Source organism: Nycticebus coucang, chromosome 21, assembly GCF_027406575.1.
Source record: "Nycticebus coucang isolate mNycCou1 chromosome 21, mNycCou1.pri, whole genome shotgun sequence".
Taxonomy (NCBI): Eukaryota; Metazoa; Chordata; class Mammalia; order Primates; family Lorisidae; genus Nycticebus; species Nycticebus coucang.
Genome location: NC_069800.1, coordinates 38,346,063 through 38,373,300, shown reverse-complemented (window position 1 = coordinate 38,373,300; position 27,238 = coordinate 38,346,063). Strand labels below are relative to the sequence as shown.

General features: G+C 39.3%; 1 protein-coding gene across 1 annotated transcript; it reads left to right on the top strand.

Moving 5' to 3' along the window:
- Positions 1–18,670: 18,670 nt before the first annotated feature.
- Positions 18,671–25,084, top strand: DEFB116 (defensin beta 116; the record flags this gene model as incomplete). Its single annotated transcript, XM_053573747.1, has 2 exons — positions 18,671–18,770; positions 24,909–25,084. Coding segments are annotated over 2 exons (276 nt in total), but the record flags the coding sequence as incomplete, so codon positions are not given.
- Positions 25,085–27,238: the final 2,154 nt, after the last annotated feature.

Genomic DNA, 27,238 nt, shown 5'->3' with positions numbered 1-27,238 from the left:
TGGTCTTGATAGCATATGGTCAGAAACTAGGGCTTGATAGTCTTTAGTCTGGGGAATTTAATAATGATTTCTTTTTGCCAAAGAACCTTGCTCCTTGTTATTATCCAGGACAAAGTCCTTTATTAAATTAAACATTTCCACTGTCTTTATCAATACCAATTTTCTTTTTTCTTTATTATTTATTTAAAGTGAAAAATATAAGTGGCGCCTGTGGCTTAGTGGGCAGGGCACTGGCCACATATACCAAGGTTGGCGGGTTTGAACCCAACCCCGGCCAAACTGCAACAAAAAAATAGCTGGGCATTATGGCAGGCACCTGTAGTCCTAGCTACTAGGGAGGCTGAGGCAAGAGAATCGCCTAAGCCCAGGAGGTGGAGGTTGCTGTGGGCTGTGACACCACAGCACTCTACTGAGGGTGATAAAATGAGACTCTGTCTCTAAAAAAAAAAGTGAAAAATACTCAGAAAACTCAGTACTAAAACACATGAAGTGTGATTAAACATCTAATCAAGTTCCTATATTTCTAATAGTTTTTACATTACATACTTATTTTGTTGCTTTATTTTATGGTGCACCAATTTTTATGTCTTTTACAACTTCTTTGTAGATTGTGACATTTATTATTACATAATATTCTATCTTGTCTTGCCCTCGAATTCCACTTTAACCTTTGTGTTGACATAGGAATTAATTAATACTCTGGCTGTGAATTTGATTCGGCATTTGCAGCCTTTTAATAGTCTATAAAAACTATTGCACTACATTTCTTACTTTCTTTTTTTTTTTTTTTTGTAGAGACAGAGTCTCACTGTACCGCCCTCGGGTAGAGTGCCGTGGCGTCACACGGCTCACAGCAACCTCTAACTCTTGGGCTTAAGCGATTCTCTTGCCTCAGCCTCCCGAGCAGCTGGGACTACAGGCGCCCGCCACGACGCCCGGCTATTTTTTTTTTTTGTTGCAGTTTGGCCGGGGCTGGGTCCGAACCCGCCACCCTCGGCATATGGGGCCGGCGCCCTACTCACTGAGCCACAGGCGCCGCCCTCTACATTTCTTACTTTCAAAATTGCAGATGAGAAGGCTGATGTTAGTGTGATTCTCTTTCCTTTATTGCTAGCTTGTATCTTTACTCTGAAAGCTTTTGATACAGTCTTTTTATCCTGTGTTGTAGACTTTTGCCTGTGGCTCAGTGAGTAGGGCGCCGGCCCCATATAACGAGGGTGGCGTGGGTTCAAACCCAGCCCTGGCCAAACTGCAACAAAAAAATAGCCGGGCGTTGTGGCGGGTGTCTGTAGTCCCAGCTGGAAGGCTGAGGCAAGAGAATCGCGTAAGCCCAAGAGCTGGAGGTTGCTGTGAGCCGTGTGACGCCACTGCACTCTACAGAGGGCAGTAAAGTGAGACTCTGTCTCTACAAAAAAACCCCAAAAAACAAAAAACAGTTTGTGTCTAGATATGTGCTTTTTCTTGTAGATATGCCTGATAATCCTTTCAATCTACAAACTCACATTTTTCTTCACTTCTGAGAAATTTTCTTCTATTATGTCTCCAATTATAACTTTAACTTGTTTTCTTTTTAATTCTTGAGCTCGTTATTTGTAAAGAGGCATAGAAATAATTAAAATACTTTTCCATCTTTGTGTGTGTTTAGCAGAAGTTTTTCTCATGAAAGCATAAGTAAGATACAGGAAGCATTAGCCCAGCTAACAATTTTCATTTCATTACATTTTGTTTCCCATTGTGAAATATCTCTTGCATTTCATTTTATGGATCACCAATTTAGTTGCTATTGTAATGATCCTTTGTTTATTTCTCTTACTATAATTTTAAATTGCTTACATTGCATTGTGTTCCAGAAGTTCTTGTCTGTGCTTAATTTTTTCATTGGAAGTCTTCACTATGCCAAATATTTAAATTTTTATCTGATTCTCCTACTACTTTCACTTCAAAGAGCATATTGTAGGAGTAAACTGTTTTTGTCTGTACTTCATGACCCTTAGGGGAGCTGCCTGTTGGTGGGACTGCCAATTACAGGACCAATATCTCACAACTTCTCCTGAGAGCACATGAGCTATTTGGGTGAATTAATTTTAAGCAGTGAAAACACAGGAACTAGGGGAGATGTTCTCTCACTTTTTCTCATATGACAGTGAATTACCAAAATATCTCTCCTTCCATGCAGTCTGTTAGTAAAGTAGATAATATTCAGGTTGATAAAATTATTATTATTTTTTTAATGGAGACAGGGTCTCACTATGTCACCATCAGTAGAGTGCTGTGGTGTCACAGCTCACAGCAATCTCAAACTCTTGGGCTTAAGTGATTTTCTTGCCTCAACCTCCCAAGTAGCTGGGACTACAGGCACCCTCCATAACACCTGGCTATTTTGTTGTTTTTGTTGTTGCAGTTGTTTAGCTAGGCTGGGCCAGGTTCAAACCTGCTAGCCTTGGTGCATGTGGCCAGTGACGTAATCACTGTGCTACGGGTGCTGAACCCATAAAATTATTCTTAAGAAGATATTAACAAAGAAGTTTTGTATAAGTCAGTGACGATTTTGGACATCTAAAACAGATGAATAATTACAACATACTTCAGGCAAAAGCCATAAATCCATAAGCAACAACAAATACAACAACAAAAAACCCCATAACAACTAAAACAAAATAACTTCAACCTTCAAAATAAAAATTTCCGGGCGGCACCTGTGGCTCAGTCGGTAAGGCGCCGGCCCCATCTACTGAGGGTGGCGGGTTCAAACCCGGCCCCGACCAAACTGCAACCAAAAAATAGCCGGGCGTTGTGGCGGGCGCCTGTAGTCCCAGCTACTCGGGAGGCTGAGGCAAGAGAATCGCTTAAGCCCAGGAGTTGGAGGTTGCTGTGAGCTGTGTGAGGCCACGGCACTCTACCGAGGGCAATAAAGTGAAACTCTGTCTCTACAAAAAAAAAAATAATAAAAAATAATAAAAATTTCCCAGTGACTTTGTAGATTACTGGGGACGTGGCTTTTTTGAAGTGTGGTTGTTTTACATATTTGTAATGCAGTTAGAGTTTTTTGCTGTACTCTGCATTCCATCCTGGATTCCCTCACCTCCCCAGCTGAAATAAGGAGGCAGGGACTTTGTATCCCTTTTGACCAGACCTTGGATGTATAGCTCTTTTCCTGGTGAAAGATTGAAACCTTGGATGCGGCAGCTTCTTTCAGTAGAGGGCAATTCCCGAAGATTCAGCTGTGAGTATTAGCAGCCAGCAGTCTTGGCAGCTGGGGGGAATAAGGTTTCGGTTCTTAGGGCGATATATTGTGCATACATTGTGTGATGTATAGTTTGAGAGCTTTCTGGAAATGTCTTGTTGACAGTTTAAATCCAGTGGATACTTTGAAAAAAATTCTAGGTAAATAGACATAGCCAAGACTTTGCTATCCATAAGACTGGAAAAGACTATGGGTAGAAATGGATTCTCAAAGATTAGATGCCACTATTTTCTTTTTGAATGCATGTAATAATTTGTTAAGTAATAAATACATTTATCGGCTGGATTGAGAAGGTATTAATCTTACAGATGATGGGTGGCTTTTAAGCCTCAGTTTACAAATCTGTACCCAAAATGGGCGTCCTGATGGAGGACTAAGGCTTTGTTAATTGATTGAACTAATCTGTCATACAAATTTGCATATAAAAGAGAGATAGGCATAGCCGGGCATTGTGGTGGGAGCCTGTAGTCCCAGCTGCTTGGGAGGCTGAGGCAAGAGAATCGCATAAGCCCAAGAGTTAGAGGTTGCTGTGAGCCGTGTGACGCCACAGCACTCTACCCGAGGGTGGTACAGTGAGACTCTGTCTCTACAAAAAAAAAAAAAAAAAAAGAGAGATAGGCAGTGATCATTACCATCTGACAAGAGACAAGGGAGTCTTAAAAGTCTCAAGTGTAGAAAAGGGAAAGTGGAAGGTGAAAAGAGAGGTGTGAATGGGCCTTGATGGGAGTAGTTTAGAAAAAGGAAAATATATATAGGATTCTGAGTAGCTGGAGTCATAGAAAAAGAATTGAAAAAAGTCCAATACTTATTCAATTTGTATTTTCTTGTCTTTAAAATGTACAGTCCTGAAATAGCTGGGCATTGTGGTGGGCACCTGTAGTCCCAGCTACTTGGGAGGCTGAGGCGGGAGAATTGTATAAGCCTAGGAGTTGGAGGTTGCTGTGAGCTGTGATGGCACAGCACTCTACTGAGGGTGATATAGTGAGACTCTGTCACAAAAAATAAAAAATTAAATGTACAGTATTGTAATGGTGCTGAAAGAAATCATTTGCATTTAGCAGTGACTCTAAAGGAATGTTGCATAATTAGCAACTTTTACTAATAAATAACAGAAGTTCTTATATGGATATTAAAGAATAATGCATAAGGGAAGAAAAAATAATGAAAAAAAATGAACTAAAATGTCTTCTGCAAATTCAAGCCTAAGGTAAAGAGTTGCTGAGAGGCAACAGAGAAGGGCATTGTGAATGTACAATATTACACACCCCACATTTTATTTGTTAAACTCTTTTATCTCTGCCTATATTTTAAGTTTTAAACTTGCATCTTCTCCCCCCTCTTATTAATCCTTAAGATTGTAGTAATTATTCCTGAAACTGTAAATCCTACTCAGTGTTGGTGAAATAAATTTCAACAAGAAGACAGTGTTCTTTCCTCCTATGTAGACTGCTGGGAAAGGAGATAATATTCAGGTTGATAAAATTGGTCTTAAGAAAATACTAACAAAGAAATTTTGTAAACCACCTGGAGTTCAAAGTTTGATGGAAATATTACCAGATGAAGAGGGTCTGGTTGCCTGTCACTGTCAGCCAAGATGCAGAGACGGGGATAGGTCCACAAAACTTTGTCAGAAGCCCAGCAATTCTGGGAGAACAGTGAGAGTAGCCTCTCCAAGACAGTTTTGTTCTTCCGTTTCCAAAATCACAGTTTTATACATAAAAGTTAAAAGCAAGAACTGTACTATTCCTTATCTTCAACAACACTTATCTTGAACACAGTAATGTCCATAACCCATAATAAATAATAATTGATATAACCCATGGCCCCAAACTACATTTCTAATTCAAAACTTAATCTCATAAATCAGTTGCCCTAAACTACACAAGATGTACACTTTTAGGTTAAAGTTGAGTTTATAGAACAAGAATGGGAGACATGAGGTAAAGTCATGCAGGACTTAAACCAGCCAGTCCAGCCCTGGCCTGACTCTATCTTATTCTCACTACATGTCCCTGACCCTCCAGGAGGTAGATAGTTCCAAATGGCTATCATGTTTATCATATTTGTCATATTTTATCTTTTCTCAAAGATAAAAATCCAGAAAGGGACCACTGGAGCTTCCAACTCTTCCCATAAAAACAGAACAAACAAGCAAAATGACCCCAGAGGTTTCTTATCTCAATCAAACATTGGACACATTTCAATGAATAACAGATATGAAGAAAAGACTGATCCAACATTATCGTTTATAATTATCTCTTCTGCTGGTCTCTGTGCAACCCTGTCGGCGTGAAGGAAAGGTACTTTGTTGAAGACTTCAGGTAAATCTGCCTTTCTGTCTTTGTTCTCTGGAGCTGCATGACTTTAGGAAAGTTGATGTCCCTTGTTGAAGTTTTGTTTCGGTGTCTGCAGTTACTGCACGTGTTGTTGCTAGAATATAGCCAACCACAAATAATCGCTTGTGTCACCTTCCCTCTTAGGCTCTCTTTCTGCTACCCTCAATTTATTTATTTACTATTTGTATTTATTTATTTTCATTGTTGAGGATTCATTGAGGGTACAGAGAACCAGGTTACACTGATTGTATGTGTTAGTAAAGTCCCTCTTATAACACACCGCGATACCTTCAACTGATTTTTATAATTTTGTTAAACAGGCTTGGGCCAGGTTTGAACCTACCACCCCTGGTGCACAGGGCCAGCACTCTAACCACTGAGCAACAGGCGCCCAGCTCTACTACCCTCAATTTTTATTCCCACCTCTCTGCCTTTGTCTTTGTTCCTCTGGTGCCCAGCACAAGGCTGAATGGGGGGGGGGTGAGAACAGTTTATTGTTTTAATGTTTCTCTTAAATAACTCTATTATTATTATTTGTGTCTTACAGAAAAGGATAAGTGGGGTTTTAGGGTGACAGTGAAATTTATTTTTTCAACCTTATGGGGATATAATTGACAAATAAAATTTTAGGCTGTACAACTTGGTGCTAATTACCATATCTGTCACCTCATCTAGTTACCATTTTCTTTTCTTTGTGGTGAGAACAATTACATTCTACTAGCAAATGCCAAGCACTGAACTGAATATTTGATGTTTAGAACTTATTAACCTTTTGTATCCTGTGACCAACATCTCCTCATTTATCCCCAAACCCCCACCTCTGGCGACAACCATTCTATTTTCTGCTTTTATGAGTTTGACAATCTTCGATTTCACATGTAAGTGAGACTATGTAGTTTTTGCCTTTCTGTGTTTGGCTCATTTCACTTAGCGTAAGTTGTCATTCATCCAGGTTCATCTGTGTTGTCAGAAATGTCAGGATTTTTTTTTAAATGGGGTTTTAATACGAATTTTATTAATTTTTTGTTAAAAGACAGCTTCACTGAAATATAATACAGTTCACTTCTTTCAAGTGTACATTTCAATGTCTTATAGTATATTTACATGATTGTTCAACCTTCACCAAAATCTAATTTTAAAACATTTCTATCACCCCCAAAGAAACCCTATGTCCACTAGCAGTCAGATTCCATTTTACCCACAATCCTCTTTCCCTATCAATCACAGGTTTATTTTCTGTCACTATAAAGTGGCCTATTCTGGGCATTTCATATAAATGGAATTGTATGGGGTGGCGATAAAGTTTGTGCACAATTTTTAAATCACACACTATTTTAAAATTGCACATGAACTTTATGGCCACCCTGTGTAAGACCTGGTCTTCCTGTGGCTTTCTTCATTTAGCATGATGTGTTCAAGTCTCACATGTTGTAGCATGTGTCAGTACTTCATTCCTTCTTCATGTCAAATAATATTCCATTGTATGGACATACCACAGTGTGTCCTTGGACAAGAAATTTCAGGATTTTTTATGGCAGACTTTCTTTTCTTTTTTTTTGAGACAGAGTCTCTGTTGCCTGGGCTACAGTGCCATGGCGTCATCACTGCAACCTCAAACTCCTGGGCTCAAATGATCCTCCTGTCTTATCCTCCCAAGATGCTAAAAGTACCACATCTGCCTAGGTTTTCTACTTTTCTTGTACAGACCAGATCTTGCTATGTTGCTCAGGCTGGTCTCAAACTCCTGGGCTCAAGTGATCCTCATGTCTCAACCTCCCAAAATGCTAGGTTTACAGGCATGAGCCACCGCACACAGCCAGGAATAATATTTTTGAGGCTGAATAATATTCTATTGTTATGTGCCACAATATACCACATTTTCTTTATTCATTCATACACTGATGGCCATGTAGGATATTTCCATATCTTGGTCATTGTGTAGAATGCTGCCATGAACATGGGAGTGCACTATTATTTCAAGATATTGACTTTATTTTCTTTGGATATATCCCTAGACGTGGACCGCTGGGTTATATGGCAGTTCCATGTTTAATTTTGGAGTAATCTCCATGCTGTTTTACATAATGGAGGTACCAATTTACATCCCAACTAACAATACATAAGGATTCCTTTTTCTGCATATCCTTGCTAACACTTGTTGCCTTTCATCTTTTTGATAATAGTCATTTAAAAAGTTATAAAGGAATATTTCATTGTGGTTTTGATTTGCATTTGCCTGATGATCAGTGATGTCAAGCAATTTTTCATATACCTGTTGGTCATGCGTACGGCTCCTTTTGAGATGTCTATTGAGGTCCTTTGTCAATTAAAAAAAATCTGGTTGTTTGTTCTTTTGCTATTGAGTTATGTGAATTCCTTATATGTTTTGTATATTAACCCTTTGTATATTATCTAATATATGGTTTGTAAATATGTTTAGGCCATTTGGAAGGTTGCTTCTTATTGATTGTCTTCCTTGCTGGGCAGAAGCTTTTTAGTTTGATGCAATTCTACCTCTTTGTCTTTGTTTTTGTGCCTATGTTTTTGGTATCATGGACAAAAAATCATGGCCCAGATTAACATCAAGAAGAGTCCCCCCTGTGTTTTCTTCTAGTACTTTTTCTTGTGTTGTAATCCTTAATCCCTTTTGAGTTGACTTTTGTGTATAGTACGAGGTAAGGGTCTAATTTCTTTCTCTAGCATGTGGATGGATATCCAGTTTTCCCAACAGCATTTGCTAAGGAAACTCTCCATTACCTAAAGGTGTGTTTTTGCCACCTCTGCTGAAGATCAGTTGATGGGTGTGTGGATTTATTTCTGGGATCTCTATTCTTTTCCATTGGTTTATCTGACTGATTTTATAGCAGTATCTTACTGTTTTGGTTCTATAGATTTGTAATATATTTTTTGATCATGAAATAAGAAAAAAGCTTTCTAGCTTTCTAGCTTTTTTCTTTTTGTTCAAGATTATTTTGGCTAGTTAGGTTCTTTTGTGGTTCCATATGAATTTTTCTTTTTTCTATTTCTGTGAAAAAATAAGTCACTGGAATTTTAATAGGGAACTGTATATTGAATCTGTAGATCACTTTGGGTATGGATATTTTAATACTATTAATCCTTCCAACCCATGAACATGAGCTGTATTTCTATCTGTGCTTTCTTTAATTTTCTTTATCAATCTTTTATACACAATGCAAATTTTTCAGCTTTTTAATTAAGTTTATTCTTAAGTATTGTATTTGGGGTTTTTTTGTTATCTTGTGATGAGATTGGTGTCTTAATTTCCCTTTCAGATTATTGAAATCACCACTGATTTTTTATGTTCATTTTTGTAACCAGCAATTTTACTGAATTGGTTTATTAGTTCTAACAAGTTTTGTTGTTGTATCTTTATGGTTTTCTACACATATAATCATGTCATCTGCAAAGAGTTAATTTTACTTTTTCCTTTTCCATTTGGATGCATTTTCTTTTCTTATTTGTATGCTCTGGCTAGGATTGCCAGTGTAGTATTGGCTAGAAGTGCGAATGGGCACATTGCCTTGTCCTAGATATTAGAGAAATGCTTTTGGTTTCTTCCTATTGACTATTTATATTATTTGTGAGCTTCTTGGTGTTGAGATTCAGTGTGGGCTCTATTGAGTTGAGGTAAGTTTCTCTGCATCTATTTTTTTTTTTTTGTAAATAGTTAATAAGATTTGAATCCCCTTAAATTTCCAAAGACTTGTTTTGTGGCCCACCATGATTTCTTCTGGAGAATGTTCTATGTGCACTTGAAAAGAATGTGTCTTCTGCTATTGGATGGAAAGTTCTGTATATGTCTGTTAATTGGTAAAGTCAGCTACTTCTTTATTGATTCTATTGTCTGGATGCTCTGTTTATTATTGACAAAGGGGTATTGAAGTCTCCCACTACCATTGCATTATTGCCAACTTCTCCCTTCAAATCTGTCAATATTTGCTTTATATAATCATGTGCTCTGATGTTGGGTACATTTTATTGGTAAGTGTTGTATCTTCCTTTTGAATTGATTCTTTATCATTATATAATGGTCTTCTTTGTCCCTACAGATGCATTTGACTTTATGTCTATTTTTGGCATAAGTATAGTTACCACTGCTTTCTTTTGAGTACCTTTTACATGGGATATTTTTTCCATTGTTTCACTTTCAGCCTATGTGTGTCCTTAAGTCTAAAGTAAATCTCTTATAGACAGCATATCATTGGCTCTTGAATTGTTTTTTCTTTTACCCATTCATGCAGTCTCTGTCTTTTGATTGGAGAGTTAATTCATTTACTTTAGAGTAATTATTATAGCAAGGACTTACGTCAGCGGGTTATTTACTCACTTTCTGAAATGACAAATGATATTTAATATAACTCTCTCTTACTAGAAGGGAGAACCCACTTTGATTATGGTTTTTGGCCAGTATCTGATCTCCTGCTCTATTGAATGAGCCATCTACTCTCCTGGGAGTAGAATGAAGCCATGAAGTTTCATATCCTGGTCTTTGTCAATATTTGTAACCTGGTCCATGGAACTCAAATAATACAGAACTCTCTTGAGTGTACTGGGGTTCTGATATTCCTTCAGGATTCTGGTCTGGTATAGGGTAACCAGCAACTGAGGCCTGGTTTCAGGAATCTGGGTGAAGCAACTCTTTTCATTTCATGTTAGCATCTCTTTCCGGCTCTTTTCTGCCAAGATTGGTTTAGGAGATTGCTTTTGCAATGGTGGAAGAGTGGAAGACTTTTCCTGTGTAGAAGTCATGAAAGCTTTAAAAGGGACGTGTAAGGGATGTTGGAAGAAATCTCTCCTTGATAAAGTTCTAACAAATTGAGCATCAAAAATAATACCAAATGTAATGGATTAGAGTACATCAAGTCAATGAAAAGACATGATTACCTAATGATACCCAGAGATTAGGTAATGAGAAAAATCTCACATGTCAGCATTTGAGGCAGCCATGAAACAAACATCTTGCTTTGAAAACCAGTCACTAATTTGAAAGAATCAAGCATTTATTCTGCCTCTTCAATGACAGCTGTATTTCTAGTAACCCAATAGCAATAGTTGATGAATGAAAACTCAGTTTTAATGAACTGTATTCTGCAACTCCTAAAGAATTTATTGATTCAGGCAAGGACTATTTGTGTCAAAACCATTAGGTGTGTGATCAAAAAGGAACCAGGTATTCGAATAGGCAAAAGTAACCACACAAATTACAGTACTTACAGTACTTTGAATATGAAAGTGAAAAACCAGTATTGTCCAATAAAAAGATCAGAAGCCATAATTTTAAGTGACATCCAGATATTAAAGGACTCTCAATATGATGAGAAATAAAGAATACAGCTTCACCTCTGATGCATTTTTGCCAAAAATATTAGTTTATATCAATAAGACTATTAGAACTAACCTTCTACTTAACTGATATATTGGCAAACAAGTAAAAGGAAACTAGAAAATCAGAAGGTAGGTCACTATAAGAACAAGTGGCTCAATGTCTTTGACAAATCAGTGTGTGACAAAACAGGGACTGTGCTAGATTGAGGGATATAAAAATCACACACGGTGGTCCAAGCATACCCTCTTTACAGAAGATTTTATGTGTAATTATAGAAATTTAAATATAGTCTGGGTATTAAACAAGATGAAAATACATTAAAATCGAAAGGTGAAGATTATTAAACAAAGAAGATTATGAAATAGGATAGGTAGTAAGATTTTATTTTAATATAATTTATGTGTGGAAAAGATCCACTAATATACAATAAGGCATTAGTGTGGCAATCTCTGGATGATGGTGATAGGGTGTTTTTATTGTTTTTTTTTTTTTTGCTTATCTGTGGGTTTTTGTTTTTTTCTGAGACAGAATATCAAGCTGTTGCCCTGGGTAGACATGTTGTCATGGTGTCACAGCTCACAGCAACCTCAAACTCCTGGGCTTAAGCGATTCTCTTGCCTCAGCCTCCCAAGTAGCTGGGACTACAGGCACCCACAACACCCAGCTATATTTTTTTTGTTGCAGTTGTCATTGGTGTTTTAGCCAGCCTCATGCCAGGTTGGAACCTGCCAGCCTCAGTGTATGTGGCCGGCGCCCTACCCACTGAGCTACAGGTAACACCCGCTTATCTGTATTTTAATATTCAATGAACTGTGTTGCTATTGTAATAATATTAGTTTCAAATTAGCTAAGCATTCAATTTTAGATGTTAGAAAAAGAGAAGAGAAAATCTAGAGAAACCCAGAGAAAAGACATAATTAAGTTCAGGCACTTGATTTTAATCCAATTCAAATTGATGGACCAGAAATAGACGACAGTAACAACAAATACCCTAGAATATGAATGTCGAGACCAGACTCTTCATTCTGGGTAAAGAGAAATAAGATCAACAGATTTTTGGTAATCTTATCAAGAAAAAAAATGAAAGTGGAAATAATTAAAAGCAGTCCAAAACCTAGAAATACCTGTAGACATGACAGAGATTAAGAGCAATAAAACCCTCTAATGAGCAAATATACATGATAAGTTTGAAAAATACTTCAAAGAAGAATAACCTATCAATAGGAGCACGGGAAGAAATACAAACCCGAAAAGATCAACCAAGTGTGAAAACATGGAAGTGGTCTTGAGAGGCCTCCCCTCCCACTGAACGTCTCAGGCTTACGAAGTATTAACACCGAGTTCTGGCTTGTTTTGCTTAAAATAGTCCACACTCTTTTGTCCTAGAATAATTATTAGTAATGCTCCCCCTTTATTTTCAAATGTGTCCTGGCTATATAAATTATAGATGAATTGTGTGATAAACTTAGAGATAGCAAACTTTGAAGGAACAATTAATTCCTGTATTAAGCAAATTGTTCCAGAAAATAGAGGAAATGTAAAAGCCACCCAAATGATTTTAGGAGGTTAGTTGTTTTGATTTCAAAGACAAATAAGAAAGGCAAAGAACCGAAAACAGTAGGCTGTATCTCCTCTATACACATATGCCAAAATCCAATACAATCATAGATAACTGAATCTAATGGTATGTTTAAAAATATTACCTATATAATCAGTTAGGCTACATCTGAAAAAAGTAAAGATAATATAATATTGGAAAATCTTACAATGTAACGCTCTGTTCTGTTTAATAGAGGAAAGGGGAAGAATCATATGATTATCTTAAATGATACAGAGAAAATATTTTATAAATATCAAAAACTATAGTAGAACATCTTAGCTAATTAGAAAGAGGTGAGAACTACCAAATATGCTAAAGATTAAATACCAAAATCTTGTACCAAATGTGAGGTTTATTCAAGGAACTTTAGATATATTCCTTTTAAAATTGGAAAGAGCCGTGTACATTGATATGATCATGGGGCATCATTCACTAGCTTTACAGACCATTGAATGATGCCCCATGATCATATCAATGTACACAGCTATGATTTAATAAAAAAAAATAAAAAATAAATAAATAAATAAAATAAAATTGGAAAGAGGCTGGGTGCGGTGGCTCACGCCTGTAATCCCAGCACTCTGGGAGGCCGAGGCAGGTGGATTGTTTGAGCTCACAAGTTTGAGACCACCCTGAGCAAAAGCAAGACCCTGTCTCTACTAAAAATAGAAAAACTGAGGCAAGAGGATCACTTGAACCCAAGAGTTAGACGTTGCTGTGAGCTATGATGCCATGGCACTTTACCCAGGGCAACAGCTTGAGACTCTGTCTCAAAATAAATAAATAAATAGGCTTGGCGCCCATAGCATAGTGGTTATGGCGCCAGCCACGTGCACCAAGGGTGGCAGGTTTGAACCTGGCCCGGGCAAACAACAATGACAATTGCAACAACAACAACAATAACAACAACAAAAATAAATAAATAAATAAATAAAATTGGAAAGAAAACAAAGACTCTTACTAATATTTAAAATATTTATTGCAGTGGAGGGCCTGGTCCATATTATTAGGAAAAAATAAGAAGTAAGTGCAAAGACTGAAAAGCAGGAGCTAGTTTTATAGCTTGTGCAAATTGACAGGCAAAGTCAAAGATTGATAGAAATAAATGGGCAAGAATATCCAAGATGATTTTGAAGAACAACATTAGAGAATTTAAATTCTTGGATATTAAGACTTATTATAGGGCAGCGCCTGTGGCTCAAAGGAGTAGGGTGCCAGCCCCTTATGCCGGAGGTGGCGGGTTCAAACCCAGTCCCAGTCAAAAACTGTAAAATAAAAAAAAAAAAGACTTATTATAAAGCCATAGTAATTAGGAAGATGTGCTATTGGTGCAAAGATAAACTAAGGGAATAAGCTAGAAAGTCTAGAAATAGATATAGCTATACATGATTAATTGAAAAAAAAAAATGGCACCGTGGGGTAATGGAGGAAGGATAGCATTTTCAAGAAAGGATTCTTTATCAATTGGGCTTTCTTTCACACCTAAAATCTGTTTTGTGTAGATAAGCGATCTTAACTGTGGTGGCAAAATAACAAAGTTTCTGAAACAAAAACAGGAGACTATGTTTATGATCTTGCGGGTAAGTAAAGAGTTCTTAAACACGACACAGAATATACCAACTACATAGGAAGAGATCCATAAATTGGACTTCATTAAAACAAGGAACATCTGTTGAATAAAAGATGCCACCAAGAGAGATAAGTGATAAAACTGTGGAAGCTACTTTCAAAACATATAACCTACAAAGATCTTGTATCTTGAATACAGAAACAATTCTTAAAAATCATTTTAAAAAAACCCTCAGGTACACACCCCACGCATAAAGAAGCCAGAATTTTGAGTAAATCCTCCAGATGATCAATAAACATTCAAAAAGGCTCTTAACCTCATGGATCATGAAGGAAATACAAATTAAAACCATAATAAGCTGCCATTACAAACATACAGGTAGCTAAAATAGGTGAAGACTAACAGTATCAAGTATCAGCCGGGGGTGAATTAAAATGGTACAACCATTTGGGTAAATTATTTGATAGTAGGTACTAAAGTTGTGACCTATCAATAATTATGAACTATCAATTTCCCCAATAGAAATGCCTACGTCTGTGCATAAAAGGCATGAAAAAGAATTTTCACAGTAGCATTATTGATAATGACCCTCAACTGAGGACCTAACAGAGACCCTGAGGTTCATGATCAGTAGTATGAATGAATTAACTATGGTAATGGAATACTATGCAAGAATAAAAATGAATTAACAGTTGCGCCTAGTAACACAGATGAATCTTAAATACAATGATGGCTCAAACTGTGTGAAGACTATGATGGGAGGTACATCCATTCAGCCACTGATTTTGGTCTTACATGTGAAGCATGTGTGCTTTGATAGTGGTGTGAGTTACCAGCAACACCTGATGGCATTCCCCAGCAAGATGCCAATCCAGGCAGACATTGGAAAACTGTAGTTCCTCTCGTAGTATGTCAATGCCATACTCCAGGGAGATCCTTTCATTATTTGGCCACACGGTGGCGTGAGGAGCCCAGTGAGATAAGCGCTACCCTTTTACCTGACGGCGTTTTCCTTTCATCTGGTTAAGAGGCGAAGCTTACCTGCTGAACACACACTGCTCCTTTCTGAACATTAACTCAAAGGGAGAAAAATCACGCTTGCTAAAGGATAACGTTAATTTTCACGGAACCAAAGGTGAGGCTCTTTGTCATCGGAAGCCAGTGGCTTGATTTGATTTAGCCAAAAAATTCTTTAAAGTATGATTCATTTGTCTGGAAAACTGGGGATGATAGGAAATATAAATTATTGGGATTTGTGGGGTTTCAGAGAGCCTCTGATTTACCACAGAAACAAAGGGACTGCCCCTATCAGATTCTAGATGTTCAGGAATTCCAAAAATTGGGATGATATAATTTAATAAGGCTTTGATCATCATTTGAACATGTACCATAGCCAAAGTGAACACTCTGGCCGTCCAGACATCATAATAAATAGCACTTCTTGACTCCTGATGGCAGAAGCTCCATAATGTTCATTTGTCGCTGGGTCCTAGGTAGGCTGGGTCCTCAGTGGGCTTCTTTGGTTTACCTTACTGGTTTCCCATTGGGAAATTTTCTGATAGCATAGGCTTATATTGTTTACTGTATTATTTTGTGTTGTTACGGGAATGATAAAATTCCAAGATTTTCAGTATATTTCTTTGGTTTAAGTGATAGGGCTGGTGGGATGGCATGAAAAGCCATCTAAGTAATGATTGGAGTATACAATTTCTTACTGGTCACCATTTCTTCTTCTTTTTCTTGTCAATTGTTTCTTGCCAGGCCTCATGGAGCCTTGCTTTGCATATATAAGCAACTTAATTTTTAGCAGAAGATTTAAGGGGACCTCAATGCAGATTTTTGGTTCTTCTCTTCCCAGTATCTTTGCTGTCTCTTTGTCAAAAATTTTAGCCATCTCAGTAAACCTAAACTCTGATCTTTCTCTGTTCGGCGGAGCAATGCCTTCATGTCTTGTTTGAGCTCCCCCTTTCTGCACCACAGTCTGTGTCTCGAGGCAGAAATCTGGAGCAATTTTAGGACTTACATTGTTTGCATTCCTTATTTAGAAATCCTGGTCCTGCTCTGATTGTAATTCAATGGCTGAACAAGTTATTCTCTATATTTTATCCCGTTTTATAGTTGCTTACAGTAAGCTGGTGAATCCAATTCCTTTTATCTTGTCATGGAAAGGCATGAAAATTCTATCCTAGACTTTTTTATTTATTTTATTTTATTTTTTTATTGTTGGGGATTCATTGAGGGTACAATAAGCCAGGTTACACTGATTGCAATTGTTAGGTAAAGTCCCTCTTGCAATCATGTCTTGCCCCCATAAAGTGTGACACACACCAAGGCCCCACCCCCCTCCCTCCGTCCCTCTTTCTGCTTTTCCTCCCCCCCAATAACCATAATTGTCATTAATTGTCCTCATATCAAAATTGAGTACGTAGGATTCATGCTTCTCCATTCTTGTGATGCTTTACTAAGAATAATGTCTTCCACTTCCATCCAGGTTAATACGAAGGATGTAAAGTCTCCATTTTTTTTAATAGCTGAATAGTATTCCATGGTATACATATACCACAGCTTGTTAATCCATTCTTGGGTTGGTGGGCATTTAGGCTGTTTCCACATTTTGGCGATTGTAAATTGAGCTGCAATAAACAGCCTAGACTTTTTTTATAATGTTACTTCTTTTTTATTTTTAATTAAATTATAAAGATATACATTTATGGGATCTCACCTATCTTAGACTTTTGAAAGAGTCTTTTTCATCATTCTCAGACTTCCATTCAGATACCTGCACCCCACTCATCCATCTTTCACACAATTCACCGGAGTAAAAAAATCAAGGCCTCCTCTAAAACATTCTTTTACTTCTATTTCCCAACGATGAGCATGAGTTCCTCAGATTAAATGTATTGTCTTCAAGAATGATTACTCTTTCATTTTTGGCAATTTTATTACATCTTTGCCTCATTTATCATTCTCTGCCCTTTAACTCACAGGAAGAACAAAAGTCCTTCCAAAACACATACTATCAGACAGACCTAAGTTCTCATCTAAACTCTACGCCTCAATAGATGTGTGGCCCAGGAGGTCACAGTATCTTTCTAAACACTACCTAGCTTTACAGGGTTGTAGCAAGTGTTCACATCTCTACCCCACCGTAGACACTGCAGAAATGGTCACATGGTTGAGTCATGGTAAATATGAGTTGCTATTATTTTTATTTTATGTCTTTCCCTCCATTCCTCCAGATACCCTTCCCCTTCACATTTTCTTCCCTGTCTAGTTTTTGTTGTTGTTGTTAATCCATAATGCCTAGTAGGAGACTGTGTATACAGTGTTACCAACAGAGGGAGCATTCTACTGTCTAAAAGTGATTACTAAAAAAGTTTTATTTTGGGGCGGCGCCTGTGGCTCAGTGAGCAGGGCGCCGGCCCCATATGCCGAGGGTGGCGGGTTCAAACCCAGCCCCGGCCAAACTGCAACAAAAAAATAGCTGGGCGTTGTGGCGGGCGCCTGTAGTCCCAGCTACTTGGGAGGCTGAGGTAGGAGAATTGCCTAAGCCCAGGAGTCGGAGGTTGCTATGAGCTGTGTGACGCCACGGCACTCTACCGAAGGCAATAAAGTGAAACTCTGTCTCTACAAAAAAAAAAAAAAAAGTTTTATTTTTAATTGACAAATAATGTATGTATTTGTGGAGTATAATGTGGTACTTCAGTGCACGTATACATTGTGGAATGATCATATCAGACTAATTGGTGTATCTGCCAACTCAACTATTTATCATTTCTTTGTGGTAAGAACATTTAAAAAATCTCTGTTTTAGCTATTTATCTCATTATTAACTAGAACAGTGGTTCTCAACCTCCCTAATGCCACAGCCCTTTAATACAGTTCCTGGGGGTCACAGGTTGAGAACTGCTGAACTAGAGACAATAGGATAGTATTTAGCCTTAAAAAATCCAGGAACTCCTGTCATTTGCAACAACATGAATGAACCCAGAAGACATTATGTGGAGTGAAATAAGCCAGGCCCAGAGAGACAAATAATGATGTTACTTAAATGTAAAATCTAGAAAAATCGAACTCAGAACTACAGTATAATGGTGGTTACCCGAGGCTGGAGGTAGGGGTGGATGGAGTAAGGGGAGACTTTTGCCAATGTATACAAAGTTTTGGTTAGGAGGACTAAGTTCTGGCAAGTTTATTTTGCTCAGCACAGTGACTACTGGGATAAATAATTATTTCTTGTAATTATGTATTAATTTTCCAATTGCCTGCTTGATTAATTCATTCATTCAAATTTGTCCAACAAAAAATGCCAACTGGCTCTTTATGTCTTCCTTGAAGGAAAAGTCTCCCTTGGCCTCTGCTCCTGGCAGATCTCCCACACTTACGCGTGGCTCCCAGCTGAGATATGTGACGCGTGTTACACTTACGCGTGGCGCCTCGCTGAGATATGTGACGCGTGTGGTCCTCTTCCTGACTGACCTCCGGTATCTCCCATCTCTTTTAGTTCACTACACACACTGGCCCGTTTCCAAAACGAACAAAGGCAGAGAGCGCTTCCCTGCTGCAGTGATCTTCACCTGCAACACGCCCTCCATTCTCTGGGAACACGTCAGTCATGAAGCCCTGTTTCATGACCATTGCCATCTTTCTGATCCTGGTTCAAAAGACGCCAGGTAACTCAGGCCTCCCTCAAAGGTTCTGGCATCTCGCGTGTGGTACTGGTATCTTAGTGATCTCCGAGATGAATCCCACTCACATATAGTAGGCAACACCTAAAGCCTTTTCTGGTCTCAGGTTGTGGATGTTACCCTCCAAGGTTCATTTCATTCAAGAGCTCCCCTCCTTTTGCTCTGCCAAAGTCAAGAGGTGATTTTTGCTGCCACAGTGAAGAGTCAAAGGATGAAGCATTTTTGGTAGTGATGTCATTGGGATGGGAGCTTGACTCCAGGGTAGGTGTGAGAAATTGACTTTCATTTGGGGAGATGGAGGAGGAATGATGGGCAGTTTGGAGGTGGATTGAGAGTAGTTGTGAGAGGCTGCAATACCTTAGAGAAAGAGTAATGGGGGAAATGAGTGGGGATGAGCAGGGGGTAAATAACTATTTGTAGAATTGGGCTGGACTGATGTTTTGGTGTAGCATGGAGAGGGAATGGTGTTTTTGTTGAATGGAACTGGAAGCTGTGGTAGAGAAAGGTTTGTAGATGGCCTAATTTTGAATTGATGCTGTGAACTGGGTTCGGGTGGCTTGGATAGTGTTAAGCTTGTGTTATGTTTTGTAACTGGGCTTTGGGTAGTTATCAGAAGAGACAGGGATTGTGTTAGAGTTAGGTGTTTGACTCAAGTGGGTATCTAAATGAGGTTTATGGGAGGTATATCTGGGTAAGGGTTGGCTGAGCCTGGGCTGGGGGTGATTAAGCTTGAGTAAGACAATTGGATTCATCACAACAGGGCTGTGGCTATTGAAATAGAAAGAATATTAACCCTTTATCAGATATATACTGGCAAAGACTTTCTCCCCTTCTGTAGGTTGCCTTTTCATTTTGTCAACTGTTTCTTCTGCTGTGCAGAAGCTTTTTAGAATGACGTAATTCCACGTGCCTATTTTTGCTTTTATTGCCCGTGCTTTTGGTGTCACAACCAAGAAGTTATTGCTAAGAATAATGCCGATAAACTTTTTCTGTATGTTTTCTTCCATGAGTTTTATGGTTTCAGGTCTTAGGTTTAAGTCTTTAATTCATTTTGCGTTTATTTTCATGTATGGTGTAAGATAAGGACCCAATTCCAGTCTTTGGCATGTGGATATCCAGTCTTCCCAATACTATTTATTAAAGAGACCTCCTCTCATGAAAAAATCCCAGAGATATGCCACACAGAATAGTTCTACTTGTGAACAACATTATACCATATATTTTAAAAATTGCTCAGAGGGGCTAGACACGGTGGCTCACGCCTATAATCCTAGCACCCTGGGAAGCTGAGATGGGTGGGTTGCTTGAGCTCAGGAGTTCAAGACCAGCCTGAACAAGAGAAAGACCCCATGTCTACTAAAGATAGAAAAATTAGCCTGGCATAGGGCACCTGTGGTCTCAGCTACTAAGGAGGCTGAGGCAGGAGGATCACTTGAACCCAGAAGTTTGAGGTTGCTGTGAGATAGGCTGATGCCACTGCACTCTGGCCTGAGCAACAGAGTGAGACTCAAAAAAAAAAAAAAAAGGAACTTGCTTGCAGGGTAAATTTTACATTACATGTTCTTAACATAAGTCTTGATGAAGAAAAATCATAGTTAAATAAGAAAATGGGAGAAAACTTGTAGAGGTGCTGGATAGGTTTATGGCATAGATTGTGGTGATGGTTCCATAGGTGTATACCTATCTCCAAATTAAACAGGATGTATAAATTAAATGTGTACACCTTTTGTGTACACATCATATCTTAATAAAGAAGTTTTGAATAGAAATGGAAATATCCAGTATTATTTTCCAATTCTTCAAGGGGTTTCTTAAGCATGATTTTTAAGGGCTCTGAAGAACAGCAGATGCAACTTACATGGTGAGGATAAATGAAATCGGGAGGCTGGAACATTCTCAACTGTCTCCCATCACACTTTGTCGTGTGCAGAGAGATATGGGAGCCGCCTCAAGCCAGCCTTATAGAAAACCAAGGTTGCGTTCAGCGCGGCCATGCCGAGAGTTTTCTTCTTTCCCTCCTCTTCCTCTCCTTCTACTTTTCCTCCTCTCCCTCCTCCTTCCCTTTAAGGTCTCCCTCCTGCTTCATCCCCCTTATTTCTCACCTTCTTTCTCCATTTTACAGGAGGGAAACTTGTTTTCTCGTTCGATAAAGCTCCGTTCCCATGTTGGAATAGTGGTAGAAACCACAGGTGGATTTGCAAAACATAACCACAAAAAATGAGGACTGTATTATAAGCTTCAAAAATTGTGCATGGTGTAGCTTCCTTGTAACTATTTAATAATTTACCTGGCAGAATTTATGGGCAGGAACTGTTCCAGACAACATCTTCTTCTACTAGGACAAAGTCATTTTTTCATTTCATCACCCCAAACTGACGCATTCTGAAATCGAACTATTTGAAAGTCAACATTCTGTCTTGTAAAACTGTGTATTTCTGGTGTCGATCTAAGTGCTTTGCTTAGAGTAGGTTTTAGTAGGTGTTTATTGGATGGATGACTATGTAAGTGACTACGGCTGAGTTATGTACATGGGTAAGAAGAACCCTAGAAGCTGCGTTGGGGAGGGTCACGTCTGCGTGCCCGGTGACATAGCAATGAAGTGTCACATTGATTTTGGCTCTGCGTGAAATTGTTAGAAAGAATCCAGAGCACGTCTTTTGTTTTTTTATTTATAATATTTTAATTTTTCTCTGAAAAGACTTCCAATGTGGGAAAATGAGCGGGACATCGTCTATAGTCGAATATGAGAAGACCAGGCTCATAAGTATTTTCTGGGTAACTATTACATAGTACCTGTGCCCTGGCCTCTCCCTAGATGTATTGAATCAGAGATTCTAGAGAATTGGTGTGAATACACTTTAAAATCTCCCAGGTTACTCAAAATATGACATTTTATTAACCTTCTCCTTCATTAACACAGTTAAGATTTTCTGATCTGAGGCAAACTCCCCATTCCCATTTCTTGCGTGGGGAGACTAGGTCCAGAGAGTCAAACCATAGCATTGTGCAGAGGTCAGAGTCTCTGCTGGGCTTCAAAAGCAGGTTCCCTTTGATTTCAGTCGGAAGATGGAGGGATCGTCAACGGTAACGTTCATTTGTTGTGGCCATTAAAATTTTTGGTAATGCGGGGCTGTCAGAAAGCTGAAGGAGGGGGAAGCTGCATGTATCGAAGACAAAATCTTTGTTTTTAATTTTTAAAAATGTTTATTTATGTATAAGACCACAATAGACAGAATCCTCCTGGGGCAGCCTTGCCTGACTTCCCACGTGGAGAGAATGAGGAAAAGGCAGCTTGCGGGTTAGTCATTCTTGGTATCTGCGTTCCTATCCATTCCTCTGGTGAATGCAGACGAGAGCTCTTGGGTCCCCTGACTGCCATCCAATGTGTCTGGGAGAAAAGAGTAGCCCTTTAGGTCAGGTGTAAGCTGGAAGAGTATGAATGTCCCTCCAGAAGGCCCCTCTGCAGATCTCTTCCTCCTGTAAGTGGAATGGTGGGAGAGAAGGAGAGAGAGAGAGAGAGAAAGGGAGAGAAAGAGAGAAAGAAAGCAGGTCTCATGATGAGGGCGAAGGGAGAGGTGGGGAACACAGCGGTGCCCTGATGCTGGAGCAGGCGTGCCTGGGAGCCATTTTTGATCCCTCCTCTGGTTGCCAGCAGGCCGGCTGGGGCTGCCGCAGGTGAGTGCCTTCTCTGGGCTTCTGGGGCAGCTCATAAGTATAAACACCAGTACCCAAATGCCATGTCAGCCACGGAGGCATTTTTACATGCTTCTTTATTTCCCCTCCCATTCTTCAACTTCACAGAAACTGGGAAAACTTTACTTTCTCTTGTCAAAAAGTTGGCAAAGTGTTCCTTTTTTTTCCGTGCCAAAAATAACATCAAGACTGGGTGCGCAAGGCTCCGTGGTTAGGGCACTGGCCACATGCTCCGGCCGCATGCTCCCGGGCTGGTGGATTTGATCCCCTAAACAAACAAAGAAAAATAGCTGGGTATTATGGCGGGTGCCTGTAGTCCCATCTACTAGGGAGGCTGAGGCAAGAGAATCACTTGAGCCCAAGAGTTTGAGGTTGCTGTGAGCTATGATGACACAGCACTCTACCCAGGGTGACAAAGTGAGACTCTATCTCAAAAAAGAAACCAATCAAATTTGCTTTTCCCATTCTCATTAATGTTAATAATGTATTAAATTTCTTTTTGCAAGGAGGTCATGTGTTTCTTTTTCTTTTTTTTCTTGACACACAGTCTCAAGCTGTCATCCTGGGTAGAGTGCTATGTGGTCATAGCTCTCAGTAACCTCCAACTCTTGGGCTCAGGTGATCCTCTTGCCTCAGTTTTTCTATTTTTAGTAGGGGGGGTTCTTGCTTTTTGCTCAGTCTGGTCTTGAACTCATGAGCTCAGGCAATCCATCCGCCTCAGCCTCCTAGAGGGCTAGGATTACAGGCATGAGCTACTGCACCTGGCCATGTCTTTATTTTATTTGTATAAAATCAAATCAGACTCAGAAGCAACTTCTGCCCCCTCCTCCAATGCGTTAGGTCAGTAGGAAATTGATGCTTACTCAAGTGGGCCCCACCTATCTCCCCCAGGCCTGTGTAAGAATCTCGCATGCTGTTCAGAAAAAGGGAAATGTGCCCCTAAAATGCAATCTGTCATTGCTATTAATATTCTCACCATCCAGATCAACATGACCCCTTGAAGATGGGTGGCTTAGAATGAGGTAGAGAAAAATATGACAATATAATACAAATTAGAATATCAACAAATAATCCTGTCCCGAGAGGATGAAGACACGGTCTTGGTCATTCCTCTGTCCACACTGTTCTTGGCACTGCCAAGGATTTGAACTCCAGAGCCCATATGGAATGCACTCCTTGATCTATTCAATAATGAATTCATTGTATTCATTTATTATACACCTTTTCCTGCTTATCACTAGGATATGGCCTGACACATAAATGTTGATAAATGGATGTGGAATGAGGGGGTGGGTGAGTGGTTGAAAAGTTCCTAAACGCCAGGCTAAGAATTTTGGACTATGTTGAAAGCTGAAGAAGGTCCTTTGCCTGGAGACATGATGCAGAATGGGGCCATTCTCTCCCAGAAATTTTAACACAAAGAGGAAAGAGCATGGGCTTAACATCATGTGGACCAGAAATTAAATGCTGGCTTGGTCAAGTACAAGCAGTGGGAAAATGGGTACAATAAGGTACCTCTTTGTGCCTCAATGTCTTCTTCTAAAGAATGGAGATAATAGCAGGTTTTCAGGCCTTTTCAGTGAAATATCGTTTGTAAAATGCCTGGTACGTAGTAATGCTGGACCATACCGTAATAGACAGATGTTATTGTCAATACTGTTTTCTTTTCATGGCTCCTTTTTCTTTGGAACTATCCAATAGGTAACTAATACTGTTGATGACTACTATTTATAGACTGCTGACTGTCACCAGATATTCTCAGGCAAAGAGCCTGTATATAGATATGCACACATGGATGACTGATACATACTCACAGCTATCGAGATGAGCTTTAGCCACGCATGGAAGGTGTCTGTGAGGTTTGTACAGTGAACACACACGAGTATGCTCAATGTATGTACCTGTGAACACAACGAGTTGTGCACGTGTCTCTGTGCACAGAGTATATGCCAGAGTAGTGCTGGTGTGCACATGGAGACAGATGTGTGGTACATGCTTGCCCCTGTGTTTCTAAGCATGATGACGTGCATGCACATGGCTCTACTATGGGTCCTGCTGTCTCTGAGGAGTGGTGTGTGAGGAGCACGCATCCCTGGACACTTGGGGACATGTCCGCTTTGTGCTCACAGTGACCGCCCAGACTCTCAGGAGACTTTCATCCCAATACCACCGTCTAATATTCAATTACTTGCCAAATGTTTTTCTGAGCTAATTTAGCCATTACAAAAACTTAGCTCTATTATAGTGCCCACTGTGGAGGTGATGGAGTGGAGGATGGAGGAGAGAGAGTTAGGAAATGTGGATCCAGGCACCTTTGATTCCAGATCCTGTGCCCTTAATATTTCTTAGGGCGTGTCCTCTTTATGTCGTGTTTTCTCACTGCTATTATCATTGCTGCATGGAAAATAAACATAGCTTTGTCTTTTCTAGGTGGCCTGTTCAAATTCCAGAATGGCAAATGGAACCCATGTGAGCTCTATGATGCCAGGTGCAGAGTCAACTGCAGGAAATATGAAATTCAATATTTAAGCTGCCCGACTGGTCTAAAGTGCTGCCTGAAATTTTCTGGGAAAAAACCCAGTTATAACAACGCGAAAGAGGATTAAGACTCCAACTCCAACTGGTCCACTACAAACATATCATGATAGGGACTCTCAAATTCGAATGTCACCGACATCACCTCTTGTAGTGACTCCCCCTCCATTCTGGAATGCTTTTCCCATAAAAATGTATTCTTTTTCATGTGTGTGTCTTTCATCTGTGAGCAGTCATCCTTGGATAGGAGAGGTTAGGCTGGGAGCTGGGAAGCCATGGAGGACAGGCAAAGGCACTGGCTCAGAAAGCAGATTAGATGCTGCCACAGCTCAGTATGTGGAAAGGATGTCAAGGAAGGGGGAGATCACCTTTCTGCTGTGCACTGGCACCATGCTGGAGGCTGCACTCAGAAGGTGACTACTGGATTGAGTCTGGATGATCCAGTGAACATACAGAAAACATCATTAAAACATTGTAGGTTCAGGAATAGAGACAGTAGGGCTGCCTTTGATATCCAGAGAACTAGTTAGTCTAGTCTGTTTGAAACGATGCAGTATCTTCAGAAGAACCAGACCAGATAGATGGATGGAATTGAGTATTGGAATTTGTTGGACAAATTAGGGTAAAACTTTCTTTTTTTTTTTTTTTTTATTGTTGGGGATTCATTGAGGGTACAATAACCCAGTTACACTGATTGCAATTGTTAGGTAAAGTCCCTCTTGCAATCATGTCTTGCCCCCATAAAGTGTGACACACACTAAGGCCCCACCCTCCTCCCTCCATCCCTCTTTCTGCTTCCCCCCCATAAACTTAATTGTCATTAATTGTCCTCATATCAAGATTGAGTACATAGGATTCATGCTTCTCCATTCTTGTGATGCTTTACTAAGAATAATGTCTTCCACTTCCATCCAGGTTAATACGAAGGATGTAAAGTCTTCATTTTTTTTAATAGCTGAATAGTATTCCATGGTATACATATACCACAGCTTGTTAATCCATTCCTGGGTTGGTGGGCATTTAGCCTGTTTCCACATTTTGGCAATGGTAAATTGAGCTGCAATAAACAGTCTAGTACAAGTGTCCTTATGATAAAAGGATTTTTTTCCTTCTGGGTAGATGCCCAGTAATGGGATTGCAGGATCGAATGGGAGGTCTAGGTTGAGTGCTTTGAGGTTTCTCCATACTTCCTTCCAGAAAGGTTGTACTAGTTTGCAGTCCCACCAGCAGTGTAAAAGTGTTCCCTTCTCTCCACATCCACGCCAGCATCTGCAGTTTTGAGATTTTGTGATGTGGGCCATTCTCACTGGGGTTAGATGATATCTCAGGGTTGTTTTGATTTGCATTTCTCTAATATATAGAGATGATGAACAATTTTTCATGTGTTTGTTAGCCATTCGTCTGTCATCTTTAGAGAAAGTTCTATTCATGTCTCTTGCCCATTGATATAAAGGATTGTTGGCTTTTTTCATGTGGATTAATTTGAGTTCTCTATAGATCCTGGTTATCAAGCTTTTGTCTGATTGAAAATATGCAAATATCCTTTCCCATTGTGTAGGTTGTCTCTTTGCTTTGGTTATTGTGTCCTTAGCTGTACAGAAGCTTTTCAGTTTAATGAAGTCCCATTTGTTTATTTTTGTTGTTGTTGCAATTGCCATGGCAGTCTTCTTCATGAAGTCTTCCCCCAGGCCAATATCTTCCAGTGTTTTTCCTATGCTTTCTTTGAGGATTTTTATTGTTTCATGCCTTAAATTTAAGTCCTTTATCCATCTTGAATCAATTTTTGTGAGTGGGGAAAGGTATGGGTCCAGTTTCAGTCTTTTACATGTAGACATCCAGTTCTCCCAACACCATTTATTGAATAGGGAGTCTTTCCCCCAAGGTAAGTTCTTGTTTGGTTTATCAAAGATTAGGTGGTTGTAAGATGTTAGTTTCATTTCTTGGTGTTCAATTTGATTCCAAGTGTCTAGGTCTCTGTTTTTGTGCCAGTACCATGCTGTCTTGAGCACTATGGCTTTGTAGTACAGACTAAAATCTGGTATGCTGATGCCCCCAGCTTTATTTTTGTTACTAAGAACTGCCTTAGCTATACGGGGTTTTTTCCGGTTCCATACAAAACACAGAATCATTTTTTCCAAATCTCGAAAGTACGATGTAGGTACTTTGATAGGAATGGCATTGAATAGGTAGATAGCTTTGGGAAGTATAGACATTTTAACAATGTT